At 43.0% G+C, this 21820-nt stretch overlaps 1 protein-coding gene across 5 annotated transcripts in view; it reads right to left on the bottom strand.

Moving 5' to 3' along the window:
* Positions 1–13460: 13460 nt before the first annotated feature.
* The window catches only part of STN1 (STN1 subunit of CST complex), a 40056-nt gene continuing 31696 nt past the window's right edge, over positions 13461–21820 (bottom strand). For all 5 annotated transcript variants that reach the window (XM_077349642.1, XM_077349639.1, XM_077349644.1 and 2 more), the window contains 2 exons: positions 21462–21534; positions 13461–15642 (listed from right to left, as the gene is read on the bottom strand). In XM_077349642.1, the coding sequence (XP_077205757.1) occupies positions 15485–15642; positions 21462–21534 (231 nt within the window). In that variant the 3' untranslated portion in view covers positions 13461–15484. The remainder of the gene's footprint in view (positions 15643–21461; positions 21535–21820) is intronic.

The following is a 21820-nucleotide window of genomic DNA, read 5'->3' on the forward strand; positions in this document are numbered from 1 at the left end:
CGAGCCTGGCTCGGCCCCGCACAAGGCAAAGGGGCTGGAGGAGGGCTGGCGGGAGGCAGGGCTGGCGCGGCTGCCGGCCGCCGAGGGCGGGGAGGGGGCCTTCGTCTGATCCGGCCAGGAGAGCCGCCAGAGGAGTGGGCGACCACCTCTCCACACCCGAGCCCCCAGGGGGCGCTGGGCAGGCGAGGAAGCGAGCCCCGCCGCCGCCTCCTTGCCGGGACCCCTGGGGCGGTCTGGAAAAGTGCCCCGGGGTAGAGCCAGGGGGGCAGGGCGCCGGGCGCCGCGGGAAACCCACCAGGCTGTCAGCAAAAGGGCAGATCTCCTGTTTTGGACATGCTCCCTTCTCGGGACTGCACGACTCCCAGAAGGGCACGCGGCGCGCAGGGGCTAATCTCAGCTGACGGTCCTCACCCCCCCCCCCCCCAAAATGCTGTGCTGAGTGTGGTTAACTTTTTTTGACTGGGAAGGGAAGCCTTCCTATTATTTACATATATAAGCAAAATCCAGTTTCCCCGGTGTGTATAATGGATGCATGAGTTTTCACAGCCACCCGCTATCCCGGGAGGAGGCCTGCAAATGTGATCTCAAAATCTGTCCCCTGACGGTTTCCCTTGAGGTTGCCTCAAGGCACCCCAATATCAGGGCCATGGTGTTCAGCACCGAGGCGTTGGGAAGTTACAAACTACTAACTTGCTCGCCATTCGGTAGGAAGTTGCAGCACAGCTTAAGTATCTTTCAGGTCATTCAGTGTGCTTAGGGACACAGGGGTGAGAGCAGGGCCGCTTGCCTCCCCTTCACTGCAGTGCTTACCAAAGGCTAGAAGTGGCCTGAGGATTTTGTGATTCACATCCCAAAGGCAATCTGCTTATGTAATATTCATGACATTTTCATCCCACCCCTTCCAACTTCTCATCCTCATCTATGCGTGGGTTATCTGAGGTTGAGACAGTATGACTTTTGTGGAAGAGTAACTGAATTTAGTGCTAATAGTTGGTAATTCTTGTAGGAGAAAGTGAAGACCCCTTTGGCCCTACAATTGATGACTAAATTGACACCAGCTGCTCAGTTATAGAAAATTGAAGTTGAGTTTGGGTTAGGGTTGCCAAACTCTAGGTGAGGTCTGACAATCTGGAATTGCACCTGATCTCCAGGCCACAGAGATCAACTCCACTGGTAAAAATGGCTGCTTTGGAGGGTGGACTCTGTCACAGTATACCTGCTGAGGTCCCTCCTTTCATCCACCTACCACCATTTCCAGGAATTTTCTGGGCAGGAGTTGGCAATGTTTATTTTGGAGGGAATCATGCACAGAAATGGTGTATTACATTTTGAAATACACAAAGATTCGGGCCTGATTCTGACAGCCAGCTCATGGCTGCAAAAGAATGCAGACACCAATCTGCTTCACTTTGATCATAGCAATGATAGTCTTCATAGCTTCCACAACAGGGGATGGCAGAAGGACCAAGGGCTGATGGGAGATTGTTGACCTACCTATGTCTGAGCAAAATGGCTAGGAAAAATCCATCTGGCCTAGCTGTATATAAATGCCTTTTTACAATTCATCTGGCATTGTCAAACTCATTTCCCTTGCCTCCTTTTTCCTTGCCTGTAAACTCTCAAGAGAGCCTTTTGTAGCACAGAGTGGTAAGGCAGCAGACATGCAGTCTGAAAGCTCTGCCCATGAGGCTGGAAGTTCGATCCCAGCAGCTGGCTCAAGGTTGACTCAGCCTTCCATCCTTCCAAGGTCAGTAAAATGAGTATCCAGCTTGCTGGATGACTGGGGAAGGCACTGGCACGACCACCCCGTATTGAGTCTGCCATGAAAATGCTAGAGGGCGTCACCCCAAGGGTCAGACATGACTCGGTGCTTGCACAGGGGATACCTTTACCTTTAAACTCTCAAAAGCAGGGTCTGTATCAGGCACAAAACAGACCAGGGTCTGAGAGATCCATGACAAAGAGCAATAGAATGGCAGACCTGAATTCATGTACAAACTAAGTAAAGCACAGTTTCAGGCCTTAAATTAAAAGAAGCTTCCAAATAGTGGCTAAATGCCATTTTGGGGTTAATGCAATGGGGTTCTCTTAGACATGGCTTAGTTTGGCCCTGTTGAATAGAATTCTCCCATGCAGATGAAAAGTTTAGTTAGCACTACTGAAATGCCACATTATCATAGCAAAGCAGAAACAAGGATGTACAATTAACAACATTCATAATATCACCCAGGTAATAGGTTGTTCTTTTTTTTGGGGGGGGGAGGAGTCAACATCAATTATAGCCTTGTGCAGGCGAGCTTCAAAATACTGCCTTGGGCATCACTGAAACTGTTTAGGCAAGAAGCATTGCTGGAAGTGGTGCCAAAACACACACACACCCATCATTTTATTGTCATTGATTCTGTAAATAATTCACGCCACCTCCCCTGGTGTCAATTTAATGAAGGCATAAAAACACTGAACTGTAAGTGCTCACCCTTCATGAGCAATTAAAACCATATTGTCCCTCATAGCTGAAATGAGGGGGCGAGGGAAACAGAAGGGGCATCTTTCTCAACATTAGGATACGAAATTGCTCTTGTGTAGTTCAAATTGCTATTGCATAGTCCTACTGGTTCAAAGTCATAAAACTACAGGTCTAGGAAGAAAAAGATATTCAAATCAGATTTAGGTAATTTTTACCAGTAGCCACTGTTTCTAGTCTGACTGAAGTAGGAGATAAAACAGGACTGCCACCAAAGTTAAGCAGGTTTTTTCTTATAAGAGAATCTTGGACTTGAATTGTCTTTGAGAGGGTGAAGAAGACCTGAGAATCTTTAAAAAGGAGAGCCAATGTTTCCCCACCACCATCTACACTTCTTTTTATGTTCTTGCTTCTTCATCTGGAACTTTGGGGGAATAATGGTATATCTGTGCAGATTATTAATAAACATAGTAAGATGAACACCATGAATCTTTTTTTTAATGACAAATGACATATTTTCAAACTTCTGTCAGCAGATAACTCTACACGATGGGGAAATCTGCCTGTTAACTAATGACAGCAAATGTAAAAACAATCTAAAATACATTTAAGGCAAAATTAATATCAGCATCCCCAAAACATCAGAGGTAACAGTCAATTGCTCATTTGTGGACAAGTTGTAATAGGGTTTTCAGAGGATGTGTTCTAATATTTATCCTAAATAAATCAATGAAAATTGCTGTTATTTAAAAATGAGGAAGGTTAGGAATAGTCCTGTTTAGCAAGCAGTTATCGCAGCTTAAACAGTAGGGGTATTTAAATTTAGATTTGTCATAGTGATCAGTTGTCTGAAGTAGTCAGCTGAGAAATATATCCTTTCTTGTTTGCTTTTCAAAATATGGTAACCCTAGTTGTAACAAACAGAATCAGGAAGGTCACAGGGATGGAAAGAACTCTTAATCCATAACTCTGTGAACTGCTAACTGTGCAGTTTGGGGCAGCCCTTACCGATTTTCTTCTTTAATAGTGCTCCAGAGCTGAATCCCTTTAAAAAATCTAGATTCATTAGAACCATTGCCACAGATTCCTGTAGAATATTGGAGTAGATCTACAAGCTGTAGAATCCCTAATGTGGGAAGAATGGACATTCTGGAAACAACCAGGCCAAGAATAGGCAGACAACAATGTCTTTCTCATGGTACTCCAACTCCCTTCCTTCTCAGAAGTTAATAAAACAATTGATTGGGACTGCATGCCTATCTCAGCAGATCCCTGAGGACATCTGCATATGTACATGCTTATATATTTATTTACAAAACGTATATGCCACCCTTCTGTCCAATATGGGCAAACAGAACAGTTAAAACATTAGCAGGGTAGCTGCTGTTACTTGCCCTGAGCATAAGAACTGGTTATAAATTAAAGATTGTTATTATTATTACTTAGGAGACAGTAACAGACAACTATCACAGAAGAGAGAGTTCCATAGATCTGGTGCCATAGCTGAAAAGGCCTTCTCTTGGATGGTTGCCTACCTATTCTCCAAAGGCAGAGGTACCCAAAGCAACTTCAGAAGATGACCTTGATGTTAGAAAGGTTTTATGGGAGGACATGGTTCTTTAGGTATGTTGGTTCTAAGCTGCATAGAACTACAAAGGTTAGCACCAGCATCTTAAATTGGGCTAGAAAACAAATTAAGAGCCAGTGTAGATGAGCCATGACTGGGACAACACAGTCCCTGTGATCCAGCATTCTGTACTTTAAATCCTGGGACAGGCCCTCAGTTCACTAGTACCCCTTCCATTTCATTGAGCTTAAGTTCAAATTTACTAGCCTACATCCATCCAAAGACTGCCTCCAGCGTGTTCAGAGTTTTAACGGCCTGGGATCTGTCTAGGATTTGGGCCAGGGAGAGGAATGCTGGCATTCTACTAGTATGCAGTGTAACTTCTAGTGAAAGAACAGAAGCAATGTCACATCCATTTTTCTTTGGAAGTGACATTGTCCATTGGAACAGTACCCCTCCAGTGGAGAATGGGGAATTACCAGCTTCCTAGATTGGCTGGAAGCACAAAACAGAGCTATCATCCACATATTGCCTAGCCCAAATCTATAGCTGATCTCACCCAAGGCTTTGTATACATGTTGAATACATGGGGGATAAGACGGAACCATGTGGGCCCTACATGCCAGAGGCCAAACAGCAGTCCCCTAGTACCACTTTCTGAGTGCCTTCCAGGTAGACCTCAGGCTACTGTAAGTGCAGTACGGGAAGAGGAGAATCCAAGCACCTAATGAAGACAGCTTGGACAGCCATAAGATTATACCTTTAAAATCTTGTTGGTTTTTAGATTGCAACTGGACTTGAAAGTGTGCATAAGCTCCTTTCATGCTGATGATCTTTCAGATCTTCTGTTTGTTTAGTGACAGACCACCAAGGAGTGCTGGCCTCACAGCTGAAAACTGAGGGAAGATCCGACCCCCCCCTCCCCCACCTAAACTAGTTGGGGTGACTGAAACACAAATGTTCGATTTAATTTTATATATGTTTTTATATTTATTTATTATTACTGTATGCTGTTACCCAGGATGGCTACAAAATAATGTGTTTCTTTCTTTATTATTCAATTGAAACATTTAGGAGGGACAGCAAATATTGTCTGTGTAAAGGGCCATATTTCTGAGACACAAGCTATTTGAGAATTCTTTTCCATGCCAAAAGATGTCTATTCAGCAAGGAGGCTTCCCAGACCAGTTTTGAGATGTTGTACATGTTTATAAAACTGAGCACAAGATGGAAGTCAGGTGGTAGGAAGATGTTTGTTTCTTGGAGTATTCTATTCATGGAATGAACATGCAGAGTAATTCTGTGCCAAGTTACTCTGGTCTAAATCTATTGGTTTCAGTGAACTTAGACTGGAGTAGCTCAGCACAGAATTGTGCTGTTACTAATGTGGACTAGTTCACATATAACCAAATCAGCCCAGTAACCCTGGTCACCTTCATGGTATGAAGAACTGGAGTAGCTCAGCACAGAATGGTGCTGCTACTAATGTGGACTAGGCTTTTCCTCACTTTCATTACTTGGGTTAGGTTACGATCAGGCAAAAACTGTAGTGAAACAAAGGATTGAGGACACAGAGTGTCAAACAGATCTTTCTCGCTCCCCTAGGTATGGTGCACCACTGTGTTCCAGATATATTCAAGCCTCAGCAGACTCTCTCTCCTATTTGGAAACAAAATACTATAGGAGAGCATTCACACTAGCTAGATGCTCTGCGTTACCTTCTGCCATGCTGGTGGGCCGCTTCAAGAAAACACCAGTAGCTGAAAGACTCTGCCCCTGTAATGGTATGAAGAACTATACCTCGCAGCTCATGCCTTTAATGTACATTATAGCCATTTGGGGTGGGAGGGGAGGCTCTAATTTGTTTATAGTACAATTTAGAGCAGCCTTTCTCAACATTTTTACCATTGAAAAACCCATGAAACATGCTTCAAGCTTCGAGAAACCCTAGAAGTGGTGTGATTGTGAATAATATGGTTGGGAAACATAGCAGTTTGCAAGCACTCCTGGGGCCTGTCCCCTTCCCCCTCCTTCCAGGCCCATATATGGTCCCCTTCTAGGCCCATATATGGTCATATCACCCAATAAATGTTTAACAAATGTAAAAAAAAGTTAAAAAATTAATTAACTCCCATTCATTTAGGAAACCCTTGCAGGGCTATCAAGAAAGCTCAGGGTGTCGTGAAACCCTGGTTGAGAAAGCCTAATTTAAGAGATTTAAAGTTACACACGATGATTATTTTCCATCAGAAGGATGCCACCAAAACGGATATTTCTTGCTACATCCATGTAGACATCCATGTTATATCCCATACTGAACCAGTGGGTCCCATGAACCCCAGGGACAACATTTAGGGTCACATCCAAATGGGCTGCATCTGAAGGTCAATTTATTTATTTAAAAAAAATTATGCCATCTTTCCACTCAATCAGGGGCCCAAGTCAGGGCACACAAAAACTAATTTGAACAAATGAAAACTAAACAATATAATTATACAATCATTAAATAAAAACACAGGCAAAACTATAACCAGGGAGGGAGGCCAATAACAACAATTGGAGGTATGCAAACAAAAAAAGTCTTCACCTGCCAACAAAAGGCACCAACAGAGGGAGATGGATTAATCCCTCTGGGGAGGGAATTGCAAAGTTTTGGTGGCATGATGAAGAAAGCCCTTCCTTGGGTTGCCACCTATCTGGATTCAATGGCAAGGGCAACTGAAGCATGGTTTCTGAGAATGACCTGAATGAATGGGTAGGTTTTTAAGAGAGGAGGCAAAGTATGCTGGGTCTCAGACAATAAAGGTCTTTAAAGGTCAATACCGGCAGCCCTCAACTGAGACCAGAAGCAAATTGTAAGTCAATGTAATTGAAATAAGACTGGAGTGATATGGTCTCCATAACCAACTCCAGTCAATGGCATGACCATTTTGTATCAACAGCAGCTTCTACTCCATTTTCAAGGGCAGTCCCACATAGAACACTTTGAGGTAATCTAATCATGATTTTAACAAGGCATGCAGCATAATGACAAAATCTCTCCCCTGCAACTAGGAAGGGCCAAGGTTGGCTTATCAGCTGAAACTGGAGAAAGGCACTCATGACTACCACTGCCACCTGTTTGTCCAACAGGAAGGCTGGGTTCAGGAGCACCCCCAAGCTGCAAGCCTGTTGTTTTAACCCCATCCAGAACAGGGGTTCAGACCACCACCCTCATTTTGTCCAGAGTGTGCATGGGTAAATTCTGCACTATGAGCAGAGCTCCCCTGATGATAACCCTTAGGCCACATGGCAGGGAGCAGTTAAGTTTTTTGAGTGAATGTGGACTTTGGGCAAAAATCTAATATCCAAGGCATAAAAACAATGAAATAGCTCGTTTGAAGTTTGGGGCTGCGCTCTCGCTCTGTTTTACATGTCTGGCACATTCTTAACTGAGAGCTCTGCAAGTAACTTGCATATTACTGAAGGGAAAACAGTTTCTGTATTAACATATTATCAACCAAAAGCATCTATGGCAACGTTAGTGTTTTTATCCTAATTTGCTCTGCTCTCAGCTGCCTGTATGGATTAGTCAGAGAAGCTTGATTTCCTACCAGCCCCCTTTCTCTTCACTTTACTCATTTAGTTCCTCTCCTGTCACAAGCATTAATTTAGTAAAACTAGATTGTTTTGCCAAAGATTGGGGCTGTAAGCATTCTGTGTGCTTATTTTGCATACAGTTGAATTTTGCACAGCAACAACACAAAGTAGGCCCCCTGACCCCCACTGCTTACATTCCCCCCATATCCATGTGTATATTTGCTAACTAAGCACCATGCATTCAATGAAGTGGGAAAAAACTTGTAATGCAACACATCTGCTGAAGTGACTGACTCCTGTTTTATTTAGTTACTAGCAAGAAAGGCCATTGCAACCAGGAATGCAATGGGTGCTAGGACCCAGGGGACACCAGCAGGCACAGATCTCCTTTGTAGCAGGGAATCAGAGCTCGTTTGCAGTTTGGGACAGCTCTCTCTCTCTCTGTGTTTGTCTCTCAGTTGCAGCAGGAGCCATAGCAGGTAATCAGGGCTCGTTTGCAGTTTTGCATGGCTCTCTGTGCCTCTTTTCCAGAGCAAAGTGGCTAGCGTCCAGGGACGGAGGGCTGGAGCAGGGCCAATCAGGGTGCTGCCAGCACCCTGATTGGCCCTGTTCCAACTTTGACACCCTGGACACGTTCCACCCCCAGGCTGTTTTGCAAGTATTAAGAGGATGGCTGGATAAGGATGACTCACTAATGTGGCTACCCCTCTGGCAATACCACCATAAGTCTAGTAGTCCTTGAAGTACCAGAAGACTCTGCCTTGCTTTGACTGCAGCAGCTTAGAATAGCCACCTCTTGGGAAGTTCTCTCCAAGGCTCAGGTGTCCTTTGCAGAGTTGGCAAACTTCTAAGCTTCTTGACTTGTAAATACAGAACAATTTGACCAGGAAATGACTGAGAGAAAACAAACAAGGCAGGATTTCACTGAGCTAGTTTCACAGAGACAATTTTTGTGAAGCCTTTTGATTATGTAGAAAGAGAGAGTACTGTGAAAGGGACAAATAAATATGCTCCATCAGCAAAGCCAAGCACAACACAGCAGGTTCGAGATAATACCACCTGTCAGCCTATAAATTTTTTAAAACTGTTTTCTTTACTGTCCTTGAGTAAACTGGATCATGCTGGCCCCTTGACTTTGATATGAATCCAATACCTTTCCTTGCAAATCTAAGAAACTTGAACAGGCTGGACACTTTGATGCTGATACATAAACTATCTTTACATTTAAATCGCTGTACTCAAGCCAGCACATGACACTGTGATCTATTAATGTCAGAGGAGTCTAATCCAAGCATCTTTGAGGGAGATACAAACCTTCATGGCTTAGGCTCCTATTTACTATAGGAAAACTTATGTTGTAAATTACCCTAAGCCCACTTGCGAAGAGGGGTGGTCTATAGATTTGATTTTAAAAAATGGCACCTAGCTTTGGCAAAGTGCTCCAGGCAGCTGTCTCTATAGAAATTATATATTTTTTCTATGCCCTTTTTTCTTACCATGGTTCTGACCAGTCATTTCTGTAAGGTGCTCAGAGGCGTGTACATGGATTGCTCCTCCTCTCTCAAAATAAAAACCTTGTGAGGTGGCCTACTCTGCCACCGAGTAGCCTAAATCCATATACTGAGCTTCATGGCCAATTGTGGACACTCTAACCCCACAGTGGTTCTCTCTTTCCATTGCTGTCTCAGTAATAACTGCTAGAGCCATCCACTGAAACATAGCAATAGAATAAGAAGGGAGAATAATGCAGTCTTTCTCTGAGGGAAATGACCACCATTATTTATTATTGCTACAAGCATCTCCCATGCCAGATGTATGCAGAAGTCTTGCTTTAAATCTGATACTGACTTTAACCCATTCATGTGCATTCTCTGTGATGGCTCTGTGAAGAAAGGTCTTCCTGAGGCTATTAGGAATGGAACATTTGTTTCACTTACCATGTATCTTCTTTCTCAGTGGCCTAAAGGTGGGCAAGTCTTATGCCTGGGGTAAGCTCCTCCTCTAGATGGCAGCGGTCAGCGCTTCTTGTGATTCCTGTTGGGGAGGGGCTTCTCCCACAAGTAATCAGCTTGTATCTGAGCAGTGCTTCACAAGAAAAGCAAACTCCTCCCCTAGGCCAGCCTGTTAGGAGACTCAAAAAAAACCCTTGCTCTCTATGGCCAGGCCTGAGACACATCTCATCCTCTCTCTAGTTGGCCTCCCCACACCCAAGCATGTCCCACTCAGTCTGCCTACTGCTTGATGGATCCAGGGCTAGCTGGAACTCCACCAAAACCCATGGCAGAAATAATAGACTGCCCTGTCTTCAGACATTCAAAAGTGTCCATCCAGATGGGCACAAGATTCTAAATGCTAGACCTGGGCTGCCCACTGCAGAACAACTCCACTATGGGGTTGCTTGCTCCACAGGGCTGTATGGAGGACTCCTGGGAGAAGCCCCTCCCCAACAGGGATTGCAAGAAGCTCTCGACTCCGCCATCTATAGGGAGGAGCTTATACCAGGTGTAAGAGTGCCCTGCTAGAGGAACGCCATTCTTCTATCATTTTGCAAAATGGAACAGTTCAAGAAGTCATTCTTGTAGAAAGAGCAAAGCTGTGGTTTAATGATCCAACTGAGGAGGCAAGTTTTATTATGAATATAAAGTCTTTCCTATGATGATTGTCTTGTTGATTTAAGCAGATATGATTGCACTGTTTGGGTGTCCCCCCCTGCTCTGCAATTTGAACCCAGCTGCATTATTTTGTCTTACTAGGAGTCCTTGTTGTTAGATTCAAATGTTATCATATCTTGTAATTCACTTACTGCTCGACAGGGAAGTTAAAAAAATAATTGTAATGCATCTTCCAGTGAAGAAAGGCAGACTATTATTATTATTAACAATAGCAGCCTTTTTATAAAACATTTTTATTTTTGCATATAAAGACAGAAAAAGAAAATAAAGACTAGGCAAGTTAATTGTAACTTGTAACAACAACAGCCTTGACAGTGTAATTATTTGAAATGAACTTACAGCTGAGATTCAACATAATGGGGTGGGTGAAGCTGTACTGAAGCCTATCCCCTGGAGCTACTAGCAGCGTAGTTTGTCTGAACATTTTCCATGCAGGGACAAAACACCCCCCCCCCTACGGCACACAGAAAAAACAGCATGCAAGGGGGGAAAAAAGAGTCTAAACCCATTCCTTGACGTGCTGATTTTATATGCACAAAAGGACTTTGGAATTGATGCAGGTTAGGCCATACAAAATCTGATTAATACTTGCACATCCCTTGATATCATAGTCATAGGAAGGGACAGAAGCCCATTAGTCCCTTGCTGTAGGGCAGTCACATCCCGAATCACACTCCAGTAACTGCACTCACTCTAGAGCAGGGTAGTCAAACTGTGGCCCTCCAGATGTCCCTGAACTACAATTCCCATGAGCCCCTGCCAGCGAACGCTCATGGGAATTGTAGTCCATGGACATCTGGAGGGCCGCAGTTTGACTACCCCTGCTAGAGCATGTGCATAATTAAGGTACAATAGGCACTGGTTCTAACTAACCAGAAAAAATAACTAAAGAGTTCTCAGGCCCAAATAAGTGAAATTGGTCTCAACCAGGGGGGTTTCAGCCCTGGCCCCAACCTGGTGGAACTCTCTGCCAGACGATATCAAGGCCCTGTGGGACCCTAATCAGTTCCACCGAGTCTGCAGGACAGAGCTGTTCTGCCAGACCTACAACTGAAGCCAGAATTAACATTAAGAAGATGCTGGCCTCTCCATTTGAAAGTCCACCTGTAAGCAGCAGCTTAAGCACTCCGGATAGCCCCCCCCCCGATAGAAATCTACCTGTATTATTTACTTATTTGATTTTACACCATCCCTTCTCAGTAACTGTCATCTCAGGATTGTAAACATGATCAGCACTGAATAATAAAATTCATTACAATTGAGTAAAATTAACAGTTTAAACAGCAATTCATAGTTTAAATCTGTAAATTTACAGCAGCCTGCAACTGGATATCATCAGCTTCAGGGCCCCTCACCAAGTACATAGTTTGGGAACGGAAGAGGAGGGGAGCAGCTAGATGTCATCTGCCGCTCTGGCCTCAAACAACCGGTGGATGATCTCCTTCTTGCAAGTTCTGTAGAACTCGATGAACTTCCTTTGGGAGCTCATTCCACCAGGATGGTACCAGGCTATATAGCTTTTTTTCCTGATGCACATGAGATACACTCTCAGCACAGAATTATATAATAGCGAAGAGTGGTGGAGCCTAGGCATATGCCATAGGAGGTGGTCTCCAAAAACTCTAAAATTTACATATATTGATTGGAGCCATAATTTACAGATCCCATTCAACCACTCGGCTACACTTTGAGTTTAGACGTTTTCTATATTTCAGTATTGTTACAATTTGGACCACTGAAGAAGACCCAGTAGGGTCGATACGCGTTTGGTCTTATGCGCAGTTAGTTCTGTATTGTTTTTATGTAGTTTTTATTCTGTTTTTAATTGTGCACTACAATAAATAATTACCATTTTATATTATTTTATAGTACAGCTCAACTTCTGAGTTCCTACCTGTAAAGGTTGGGTTGTGTTCCTTTTTTGGTTTTGCTCAGACGGTGTATGACCTTAAATGTCAAAACCAGCACCTTTAATCTGATTGAGAATTCCACTGTGAGCCAATGCGGCTGGCCTGAGGACCGCTGGATGTAGGCTCTCTAAGGGATCCTGGTAAGGACTCAGGCCACTGCATTTTGGACCCGATGTAACTTCTAAATCAAAGACAAGGGAAAGCCCACATAGAGCAAGTTACAGTAGTTTACCCTCAGTGTGACAATTGTGTGGACCCCAGGGACAGATAGGGTGCTAGTAGCTTAGCTTGGTGAAGATGGAAGAACACCAGCTGCACTACCTTTGTGACTTGACCCTCCATGGAAAGGGAGGCATCAAAGATCACCACCAGATTCCTGTCATGTAGTTGCCAATACTTTAGAAAGTTCCTTATGGAGCAGGGTTGCAAGTTCCAGCTACTTCTCAAGCTTGTGTCAACAGCTCCACATTGTGGCTAAATACATACTAGGCAGGCACTTTCTCTGTGTGTCACAAAGTAATCAGCAAGTGAATTAGACCAGCAGAGGACCAGGAGATCTAAGGTCTATTCTACAAGTATTAGTGGTGCCATGAGAAATATATTTACTTTATTCCATGAGATCAGTTTTTCTGGGAAAATGCGGTAAAGAGAATAAATATCCAGAAGACACATGAGCATTGCTAAGATGGAAAGATTTTCTGGCTCCATGACTGAAAGGAAAGGATGGGACAGGCTTTTTCAATTTTCACAGCAGGAAAGGTTTTCCTAGTTCTGCTGTGAATTAACACTGCTAAAGACAAAGGAACAGAAAAAGTCAAAAATCTCTCCTCCCTCACTTGAGCTAAGGCATCATACTGTAAGATCCCACAACCTGAAAAGCCTGTACCTACAGTCTCAAAAACACCAAACTTTTGCCCAAGGCATAGGTCTATGATACAGCACAAGAACAGAAGATCTAGTTCTGTTTACTTCATACATTTGCACATCAGTCCACGTGGCAATCAGAATAACGAAGGCTTTCTGTGCCAAAACCACAGAATGCTGGAGCAAACAAGAGGCTCTTGACAGGCAGTATCTCTTGGAACTAGGCTCTTATCTACTGGAAATCTCTCATCCAAACAAGGCCATTTGTAGATCATGTGGCATTCTGAAGGCATTAGAGAACAGCGCCAGAGAGACAGGCTTCAGTGTCTGTTTAAAACAAAGCACCTCTATCTTTTGTTAAATGAAAATATAACTTTACTGGAGCTCTTAGGAGTTTGTGAACATTGTTTATAGAACACAACAGAGTTTAATGTAAGCAAGATTACACACACACTATACAAATATGTACAATTTCAATGTAGAATTAATGTATGAGATACTTTCATGGAGTATGCTCTTCTATGTTAACTCCAAAATTAATGTTCAGATGGAACTACAACCCCCCCCCCTTGCATTTGCTCCCCTCCCAAATTGAGGATGCAGGTTGTTGACATTTTTCCTTCTCTTGATTCCAACAATACATTCCTCTTTGCTTTTCGCAGAACCACAGCTTGGGATCTTCTCTCCCCACATTACTTTATCTAAATAGAAAAAGACTTGGCAGTGGAGGTAAAAAGGCAGACCTGTGCAGGTGGGGCTCCCCTTAGAAAACCTCCCTTGGGGGTTCCTTCCACTACCTCTCAGACCAGTGGTGGCACAATATTTGCACAAATGGCAGAATTTCTCTGCCTACTCCACCATGAGCCTTGATAGCAGACTTGAGGAACTTCTCAAGAGCCCAGATCATAAGCAGCAACCAGGAAAAGACCACCATGCTGAAGGTGATCTGCAAGAAGCAGCAAGCAGAGGAGCAGCCTCTAGTACATGAGTGTTGGGGAGCACCTCTGGATGTGGCCTGCCAGATGGGAGCAAACCCTTAACAACAGGTTAGAGTGAGCTTCAATTTACAGACTTCAATTATGCCGAAACCTAAGTGTTCCAGTTTAAATGCTCCTTCCATAATCAAAACCAGACAGTGTAGGTTAAAGATAGATTACAAGACACTGCCAGTTTCTGTCGGACATGCTGGGCCTGCAGCAGTAGATTTGCATGCATAGTGTCATGAGTATTATTCTACTCCTGAGTCTCAGTCTTGCAGGAGGGACAGCAAGACTTTTAAACTCTTTCCATAACACAGAAGAATATGTTTAGAAATTTGGGGATTAAGAGGTCTTACTCTTGATTTTAAATGCCAACATTCTCCAAACTTTCTAAAATGAAAGAAAGAAATGCATTGAAGTATGAGTGCAGGCTCATACAGTAACTTTCGGTACATCACACCTAGGATGTGGGAGAGGGTATCTCAGTTCTTACAGGAAACAGGAACAGCACAGCTTTACAACAGGCACTCATGTCTATATGCCTTCCAATTACAAAAGGGCTCAGAATAGCTTGTACTTAAAAAGGGCCTAGAGACACTAATCAGCATAAAAGAAATGAGGAATATGATCTTTAGCACACTATAATTTCAAAAGCATAGATTGTTAGAGATGATTCTACACAGTAGGAGCAGAAGATGGATTTTTCCCCCTCTCCTTCTTCCCCAAGAGTTTCAGAAAAGGCAGCACCAAAGGACTCGAAAAGCTATGCAACTAGTGTAGATGAAATGAAGGGGAATCAAGTGAAATCACTCCTTTTTCCTTCTTCCAGAACCAGCATCTCAGAAATGCCACTGGCAGAACAAGTAGGTGATACAATTTCACCCACTTTCCCCTCCTGATTGCCCATGTTGCATCGCTTTCCAATCTATGAGGGTCCCCTAACCCTTGGTATTAGCTTTCCTAGGCTCATAGGGAGGTGGGAAGGGGAGAGTTGTGAAAATCCACTTACTCCAGAACTTTCTGTTTATATTAACACAGGATCCTAACTTGTTTGCAAAACACTGCGCACAACACAGCAGGCTAGTGCTTGTAACTGTGAAGAGCTCAGGAACAACAGAGTGTTAAAAATGAAGCTCCCACAGCACAGTTGGTTGTTTTTTCTCCTCTCCAACCACAAGAGGGCATTCACAACATGACAGCTCTTTTAAGAAAAATCACTGTACTTCTTCCCGGAACACCAGAAAAAACTTTTGAGAAAGAGAGTTTTAAAAGCCAGTTGCATCTTTGGAAAACTGAAGTGAAATGACAACAAAAACAAAATTATGACCCAGTAACTTCCAACTTTTCTGATTTAAGATAGGATTTCAGCCAAGTCTCTGAGGGTGTTGCAGTTCTCTTTACAATTTATGGCCACTGGATAGTTTCATCATCTCTACAAAGGCCATGCCTTAAAAAACAGTGTAATATTCCTCCATGGTAGTGACAACATCACTGTTGCTCTCCATCAGATCCAGGAGGTAGCGAATCACAGGTTCAGTCACAAAACAGCCGTAGTTCTGCTGAACACAGCTGAGAATGTGGCGAAGATGGCAGCCCTTTTCAGCATCTATGGAAATAAAGCACACAGGAAAACGGGCAGATGGTCACTGTAGGTTACAACTCTGGCATCAGGGCAAGCACACAGAAGGACCTGGTTTCCAGTACACATTCACATCCCAAAATCTGAAGGAGTCTTACACAGAAGAACACAGACTTGTCATCAATAGGAATGACCTTGAGAACCACTGTTTTTGATCATTTCGTACTCAATCAAACATCAACCAAAAGATGGTCTTCTGTAGTTTTCACACAGCATCTCTCAAAGAGTGTTGAGCTTCATGGCCCATGCTCAAACCCATGCGGTCTGAGACATTCAGCATTTATAGTTTTCAGGTGCAATATAGGTCATCAATTAATTTGCAAGATTAAATGTACAAACAACTGAGATCTCTGAAGGCCATATATTAGGTATACCATTTCCAGACAGATATTGCGATTGTGGCTAAGAGCTCACAGAACCTGTGAAGCATGTTTTATTTGACTACCCATGGTATAAGGAGGCTAGAGAGCAATGGCTCAAGCCACTTATGCCCCAGCAACACCAGCCTCCCCCTAACATTTCAGTTGCTAACATTTTAAAGGATCCTAGGCAACAAGTACACTTTTTAAAGCTAAATTCCTTGTTTAGGCCATGAGAGTTCAGGCAGTTCACGACAAGACACCTTCTCTAACATGGCATATAGCCTGTTCTCTTTCTGGCTTGAATTCTTCCTTTTATCCTTAGCTGGAACAGATTGATACTACTGGAGAGCCATAGGTAGAAGGAGCAGAAAAAGAAAGTTTTCCGGTGCAAGACCAGACTTCCAGTTAGGTGCAGCACCAAATCATTCAATAGTACAGGCACAACACATCCACAAGAAGGAAATAAGCAGGAAAAGCTCCATTTTCTTCTTTTAATCAGTTTGGCAATTAGTTCTATACCAGGATGCTGATAAAGTTCATTGTTTCTACTAATGAAAGTGTAGCTTGGGTACATTTGCTCTAAATTAGAACAAAGCTTTCTTGGAATCCCCCTTTCTCTTCCCCAAAGAGATACCAAGCAAAAACACGTACATAATAATGTACTCAAAATATTACTGACAATGATAGTAAATAGTATGGAACAGTCACAAATCCTTATATACTCCTAGTTACAAGCCACAAGACAGCTAGTAAAGATGTACACTTGTTAAGCAGCTTATTCTAAAGCCAGGGGTAAGAACCAACCTTTGTTAGCTACTCAAAGCCCCCCAAATGCTACATCTACCATGAACATGTGGCAGCAAACAAAACAGGGGAGGAGGATAGAGGAACAAGCTAATCCCCAGGCATTCAGCAGCTGTGCATATCTGGGAGATGATAGGCATAAGCCATGTCCATTGCCTTTTCCTGAACCATTGGCTCCAGCCATGATGTTGGTTGATAAGGAGTAGATCTGGCAGATGGGAAGGAAATCTGGCCCCAGGTACCAAGCAAAATGGTCTAAGTGTGTCAGCCCTGGCAAGTGTCCCAGGGGGCTGCATACAGCTGATCTAAGCTCTTACTCCCACTACACATCTAGCCAGTGCAGTTTCCTCTCCAAATTTGCATACATATACCTCAGAACTTCTTCAAATTTTGAAGGCCACAAGAACCTTATGCTACAACCCACCTGCTGCAATTGGAGGGGGTAACAACCTGTAGCTGGCTCTCCACCTGGCATTATCTATTGTGCCATGTGCCTTCCTAGCTGACCAGTAGCCATGTTCACTCTCAATCTAGTACATTAATGAACACAATGATTATTTTAAACTAGTAGTAGAGCCCGCTGAAACCAAAATTCAGCGGGTGCTAGGGGTCTGGGGAGTTTCCCCCCCCCCCCCCCCGATCTTGAAAAAAGCTATCCAGGCCCCTGCGAGTCGTGGATCGCCTTCCCCGGGGCCAGGAGAGCTTTCCCCCCCCCCCCGATCTTGAAAAAAGCTCTCCAGTCCCCAGCAAGCCGCGGATTGCCTTCCCCGGGGCCTGGAGAGCTTTTTTCCTCCCCCCCCCGATCTTCAAAACGGTCCCCAGGCCCCGGGGAAGGCGATGGGGCCCTCTGCTTGTCAGTCCAGGGGAAGGGGCCTATCGGCACCCTTCCTCATCCCGGACAGGGCCTGCCCTCGGGGCCCTTACTGTTTTATTTCTTCCGCTCCGCCAGGTTAAAGATTGTTAAAGGTGAGCTGGGGGTTTTGACACAAAGTTGCTGTTCATTTATGGAGATATGAAAAAGAACAAGCAGCTCATCCCTGATAAGGCCTTTTCCAAGAAAATACCATATCAGTGCAGCTTCCTGAATGGCTGAATCTATAAAACAAAGGAATGGATCTCTCTAGCAGGGACCACCAACCTATCTTTAATGAATTACTTCTGAGCAATGCAAAATATTCCAAATTACTATTCCATCCCACGCCCTAGCACATTATCCCATTTTGTTTTTGTGCTAAGCAGCACTAAGAAGAATCCTATGAAGTGAATGTTTTTTAAAGGAGACTGAAAAAGCTTAGTGCAAAGTTTTTGTGATGCACAAGCCACTCGTCTGTACTTGGTGAGCTACTAGTTGGTAGGGCTGCCTAAGAGCCAGTAAGAGATGAGAAGAGGTGGGAACTTTCGGATGGGAGGAGGAGTGATCATTGTCAGAATGCACTGATATAATTTCCAAAGCAACAAAAACTCTAGTTTGGGGCTGAGTGCGAGAGTGTTGTCCCAGTGTGACACCACTGCTTTCGGGTTACACCAGAAGTTACATTATTATGCATGAAACATTATTACATCCCTTCCTCCATATGGAAAGTTTGTTTCCATCTATCAACCAGCTGAACATCGGCAGGCAACAGCAGCAATCCCCCTGGAGGTCTCCCATCATGAGCAGACAATAAGTCTGCCTGCTAGAGTCCCCTCTTCTAAAGAATTTTGTTTGCATTGGAAATGACTAAGGATATGCTATTAATTTAGTAGAGCTTGCAATGTGGTTACTTTGCCTGTCTTTCCACTTTCCTGAGTGGTAAGGCAATTCCAGAGACTACTTTTTATATGAGCAATTTCTTTCTGCTGAGAGGTAACAGAAGACCTATATGTATAAATTGAGCAGGGAGGGTGCAGTCCTACAGGCACCCAGGCAGAAAATGCTAGTCTTTAAACAAGCTTCAATTCCCTCAAGTCAACAAGCATATCCTTTGTGGATCTGCACCCCAAAGGCTGCAAACCAAACTGGTTTCTCCTTTGCTAGCTACATCCATGCAGAAAAACTTCAGCTCCTACCCAAAGCCGGGGGCACTTATGGTGCAATGGTGAAGGTATTGGTCTGTCACTGGAAGCCCTGTTCAAATCCCTATCTCTGCCATGAAGCCTGAGTGATTGTGGGTCAGCCACTCTATCTCAACATAACCTATCTTTCCAGGGTTGCTGGGTGGAAGTGACCCTCAGTTACTTGAAGAATCAATGGGGGTAAAGATTTAATAATCAAACAAAACACTTGATGGCCAATAGAAAGTACTAAATGCTAAAACATCTCCATTTAATACTTAATACAAAACCTCTGAGCGGTCATTTTACTTATCCACAAGGCATGCTTGCAGAAATAACATGTAGAAGCAGGATTACACTGCTGCTCTCATATGTGAAATAGTTATTTCTGTTGAAATATGCAAGGTCTGCAGTGTGCATAATTGAACAGAATAAGGGAAATATCCTACAGGGGACATTGTAGAAGATGTGTATTTGGCATAGTTAGATTAGAAGTTTGCTACTTTTCAAATAGTCTGCGATGTCCAGATTAGCTCATTTGGAGATTTCCTGTTGTTGAGCATACTTCCTCCTTGCTTGCCTCAGAACAGAAAAGACAGAATGATCAGAACAAGGAAGTTAGACAGTTAGGAATTGTCTTTTCACTCTTTATTCACAAAGTTGTTTCTCTTCACAATACAACTATTTTATTCTTTTAAGCATCCTGGTTCAGCATTCTCTTGCAGAGGTAAACTTGGCCAACAATTTCAAGCAAACTCTGATTCAAGTTGTTGTCTTGTTTTAAAATGTAAAATAGCCAATGAAATGTTTTCTTTTTGTATGTTTAAGGATAAAATGCTAAATGTATGACAGATTCTGATGCAGTGTAATGTATAGATGTCTCTTCACAAAGACGCATTAAGTTTTAAAATTTATTTTAAAAAATTGCTTTCCCATGAAGAGTGCAGAAAGCAATGTACAATCAAGCTATATGTACAACCTAGGGCTGTGAGTTGGGAGGAAAAGATGGAGGGGCTGATATATAGTGGGAAGTTTAAAATCTGAATTTTGGCAGTAAGGGGTAGGAAGAGTTGACCTCTGGCCTGGAAGTGACATGATATTTCTTGCTGAGTTCTACCCTGCCTGAACACTCTTTCCAGAAGGCATATCCCCCAAATATGGAAGATTTAGCAATCTGAGGGTGGCCAGAAGTATGATATAGCATCTTTTCTAAAGTTAAATCTCAGTTTGCCTGAATCATAAGCCTCCTAGCAAATTTACATATGATCTCTTGAATTCCACGATAAAAGAAAGCTAAAAAATAAATATAAATTTATTTTTAATAAAATAAGAACTATCTATTTTTGTAAAATGTCTGGTTTCAGCATGACATCAACAATTGTTATAAAATTAAAAGGAACTCAGAGCTCTGCCCCCTGTATTCCTATCAGATGCATGCTTCACTTTCAAATGAACCCACAGAAGCAAACTTCAGTGATGCTCATGATGAAATACAGCAGAAGTACTTACCTTACCACAGCTACATTTATTTAAAAGACTCAAGACTAGAGAAACCTCTTTTGTGTAGTTAAAAATTTCCAGATTCAAAACCAAGCAGGATGATCCCTGAGACAGGTCAGACCTTCCCTTTGGTCTGGTGGCCAGACTGCCAAAGGGCTGAGGTGACAGAGCCCTTTTCACTCATCCCGACCAGTGACAGGGCGCGTGGGAAATTCTGCAAGGATGTTGAGGATAAAGAACACTTCCTGTTTTCTGTGATTGCTTCATCCTGCTAAAACAACCGAGGAGAAGCCTGTCTTGCACTTGATCTACCAGGGGGGATTCTGTTTCTGAGCTGGATCAAACAGGGGCAATGAGCTAGACTACATTAGAGACCTCTCCCAGATACACACCAGGCAGATTTCAAAAGGGGCCATATCCTTTCGTCAAGGAGGCCCATCTGTACCCCTGAGAAATGCAACTTTTAGGTTATATGGGGCTACAGTTGTGGGAAGACCAAATGGAGATTAAGACTGAATCACAGTTAGTAGGGAGTAAACCCCACTGATTTCCTTCCAAGTAGGCCTGCATAAGATTACACTCCAAGTAGATACATAGGTATCTACTTGGAGGAAGCTCTACTTACGAGAGTGACACTAAATTCTCTGTAAACACAACTGCACAGCTAATGAAAAGTATCATGGAAAAGCACATGAGGCTAGATGAGAGTGGCAATGTGTGTGGATTTCACCAGAAAGTATAGAAAATCTTAGAATGAAGCCATAGCAATGGGATAAACACACCTTTTGATCCGGAAGATGCTCAAGATATTTTCTAAAAATCTGTCCGTTCTCTGCCCAAACCCCACAATCAACACCACAGATTCTCTGTAAGAACCAAACCTAATTTTATTTGACCGTGGAAAAAAACATAACTAAGTGACACTGAGCTAAGTCAGGCAGACTATGTATTTTTACACATTTCCCTGCTCAAGTAACTGCAAAGGACTCTCCCTCTCTATGGCAGCTTTGGTATCATTCATAAAATCATTGCTGATTGAAATTACTTTTTAAAATTTTATGTCATTAGGGAATTGAACATACTTACACTTTGGCCTCTTATAATCAGCTTTAATTATTCCAAGGGTCACTCTGTACAATTCTTTATCCTGCTTGGTCACCTAGAGAATATGACAGAAATACCATCAAAAGATATTTTTCTATAATGGATGGAACATGGCAACAGTCTATTTAACTTTTATCAATTAATACAGAGAGAGAAAGGGAAAACTCCAGAGTTGTAAAATGCAAAAAAGATCTATAGGTTGGTGACTAAAAATAATAATCTGTGTCCTAATCCATGGTTTCTATTTACTAATCCTTTTCATTTACATTGAGGTTTGATTTAGATATAATGTAATATCTGGTATCCCAGCTGATGAGATATATCCATGTCTATGGTACATT

The sequence above is a fragment of the Paroedura picta genome, chromosome 8, assembly GCF_049243985.1.
Source record: "Paroedura picta isolate Pp20150507F chromosome 8, Ppicta_v3.0, whole genome shotgun sequence".
NCBI classification, from domain to species: domain Eukaryota; kingdom Metazoa; phylum Chordata; class Lepidosauria; order Squamata; family Gekkonidae; genus Paroedura; species Paroedura picta.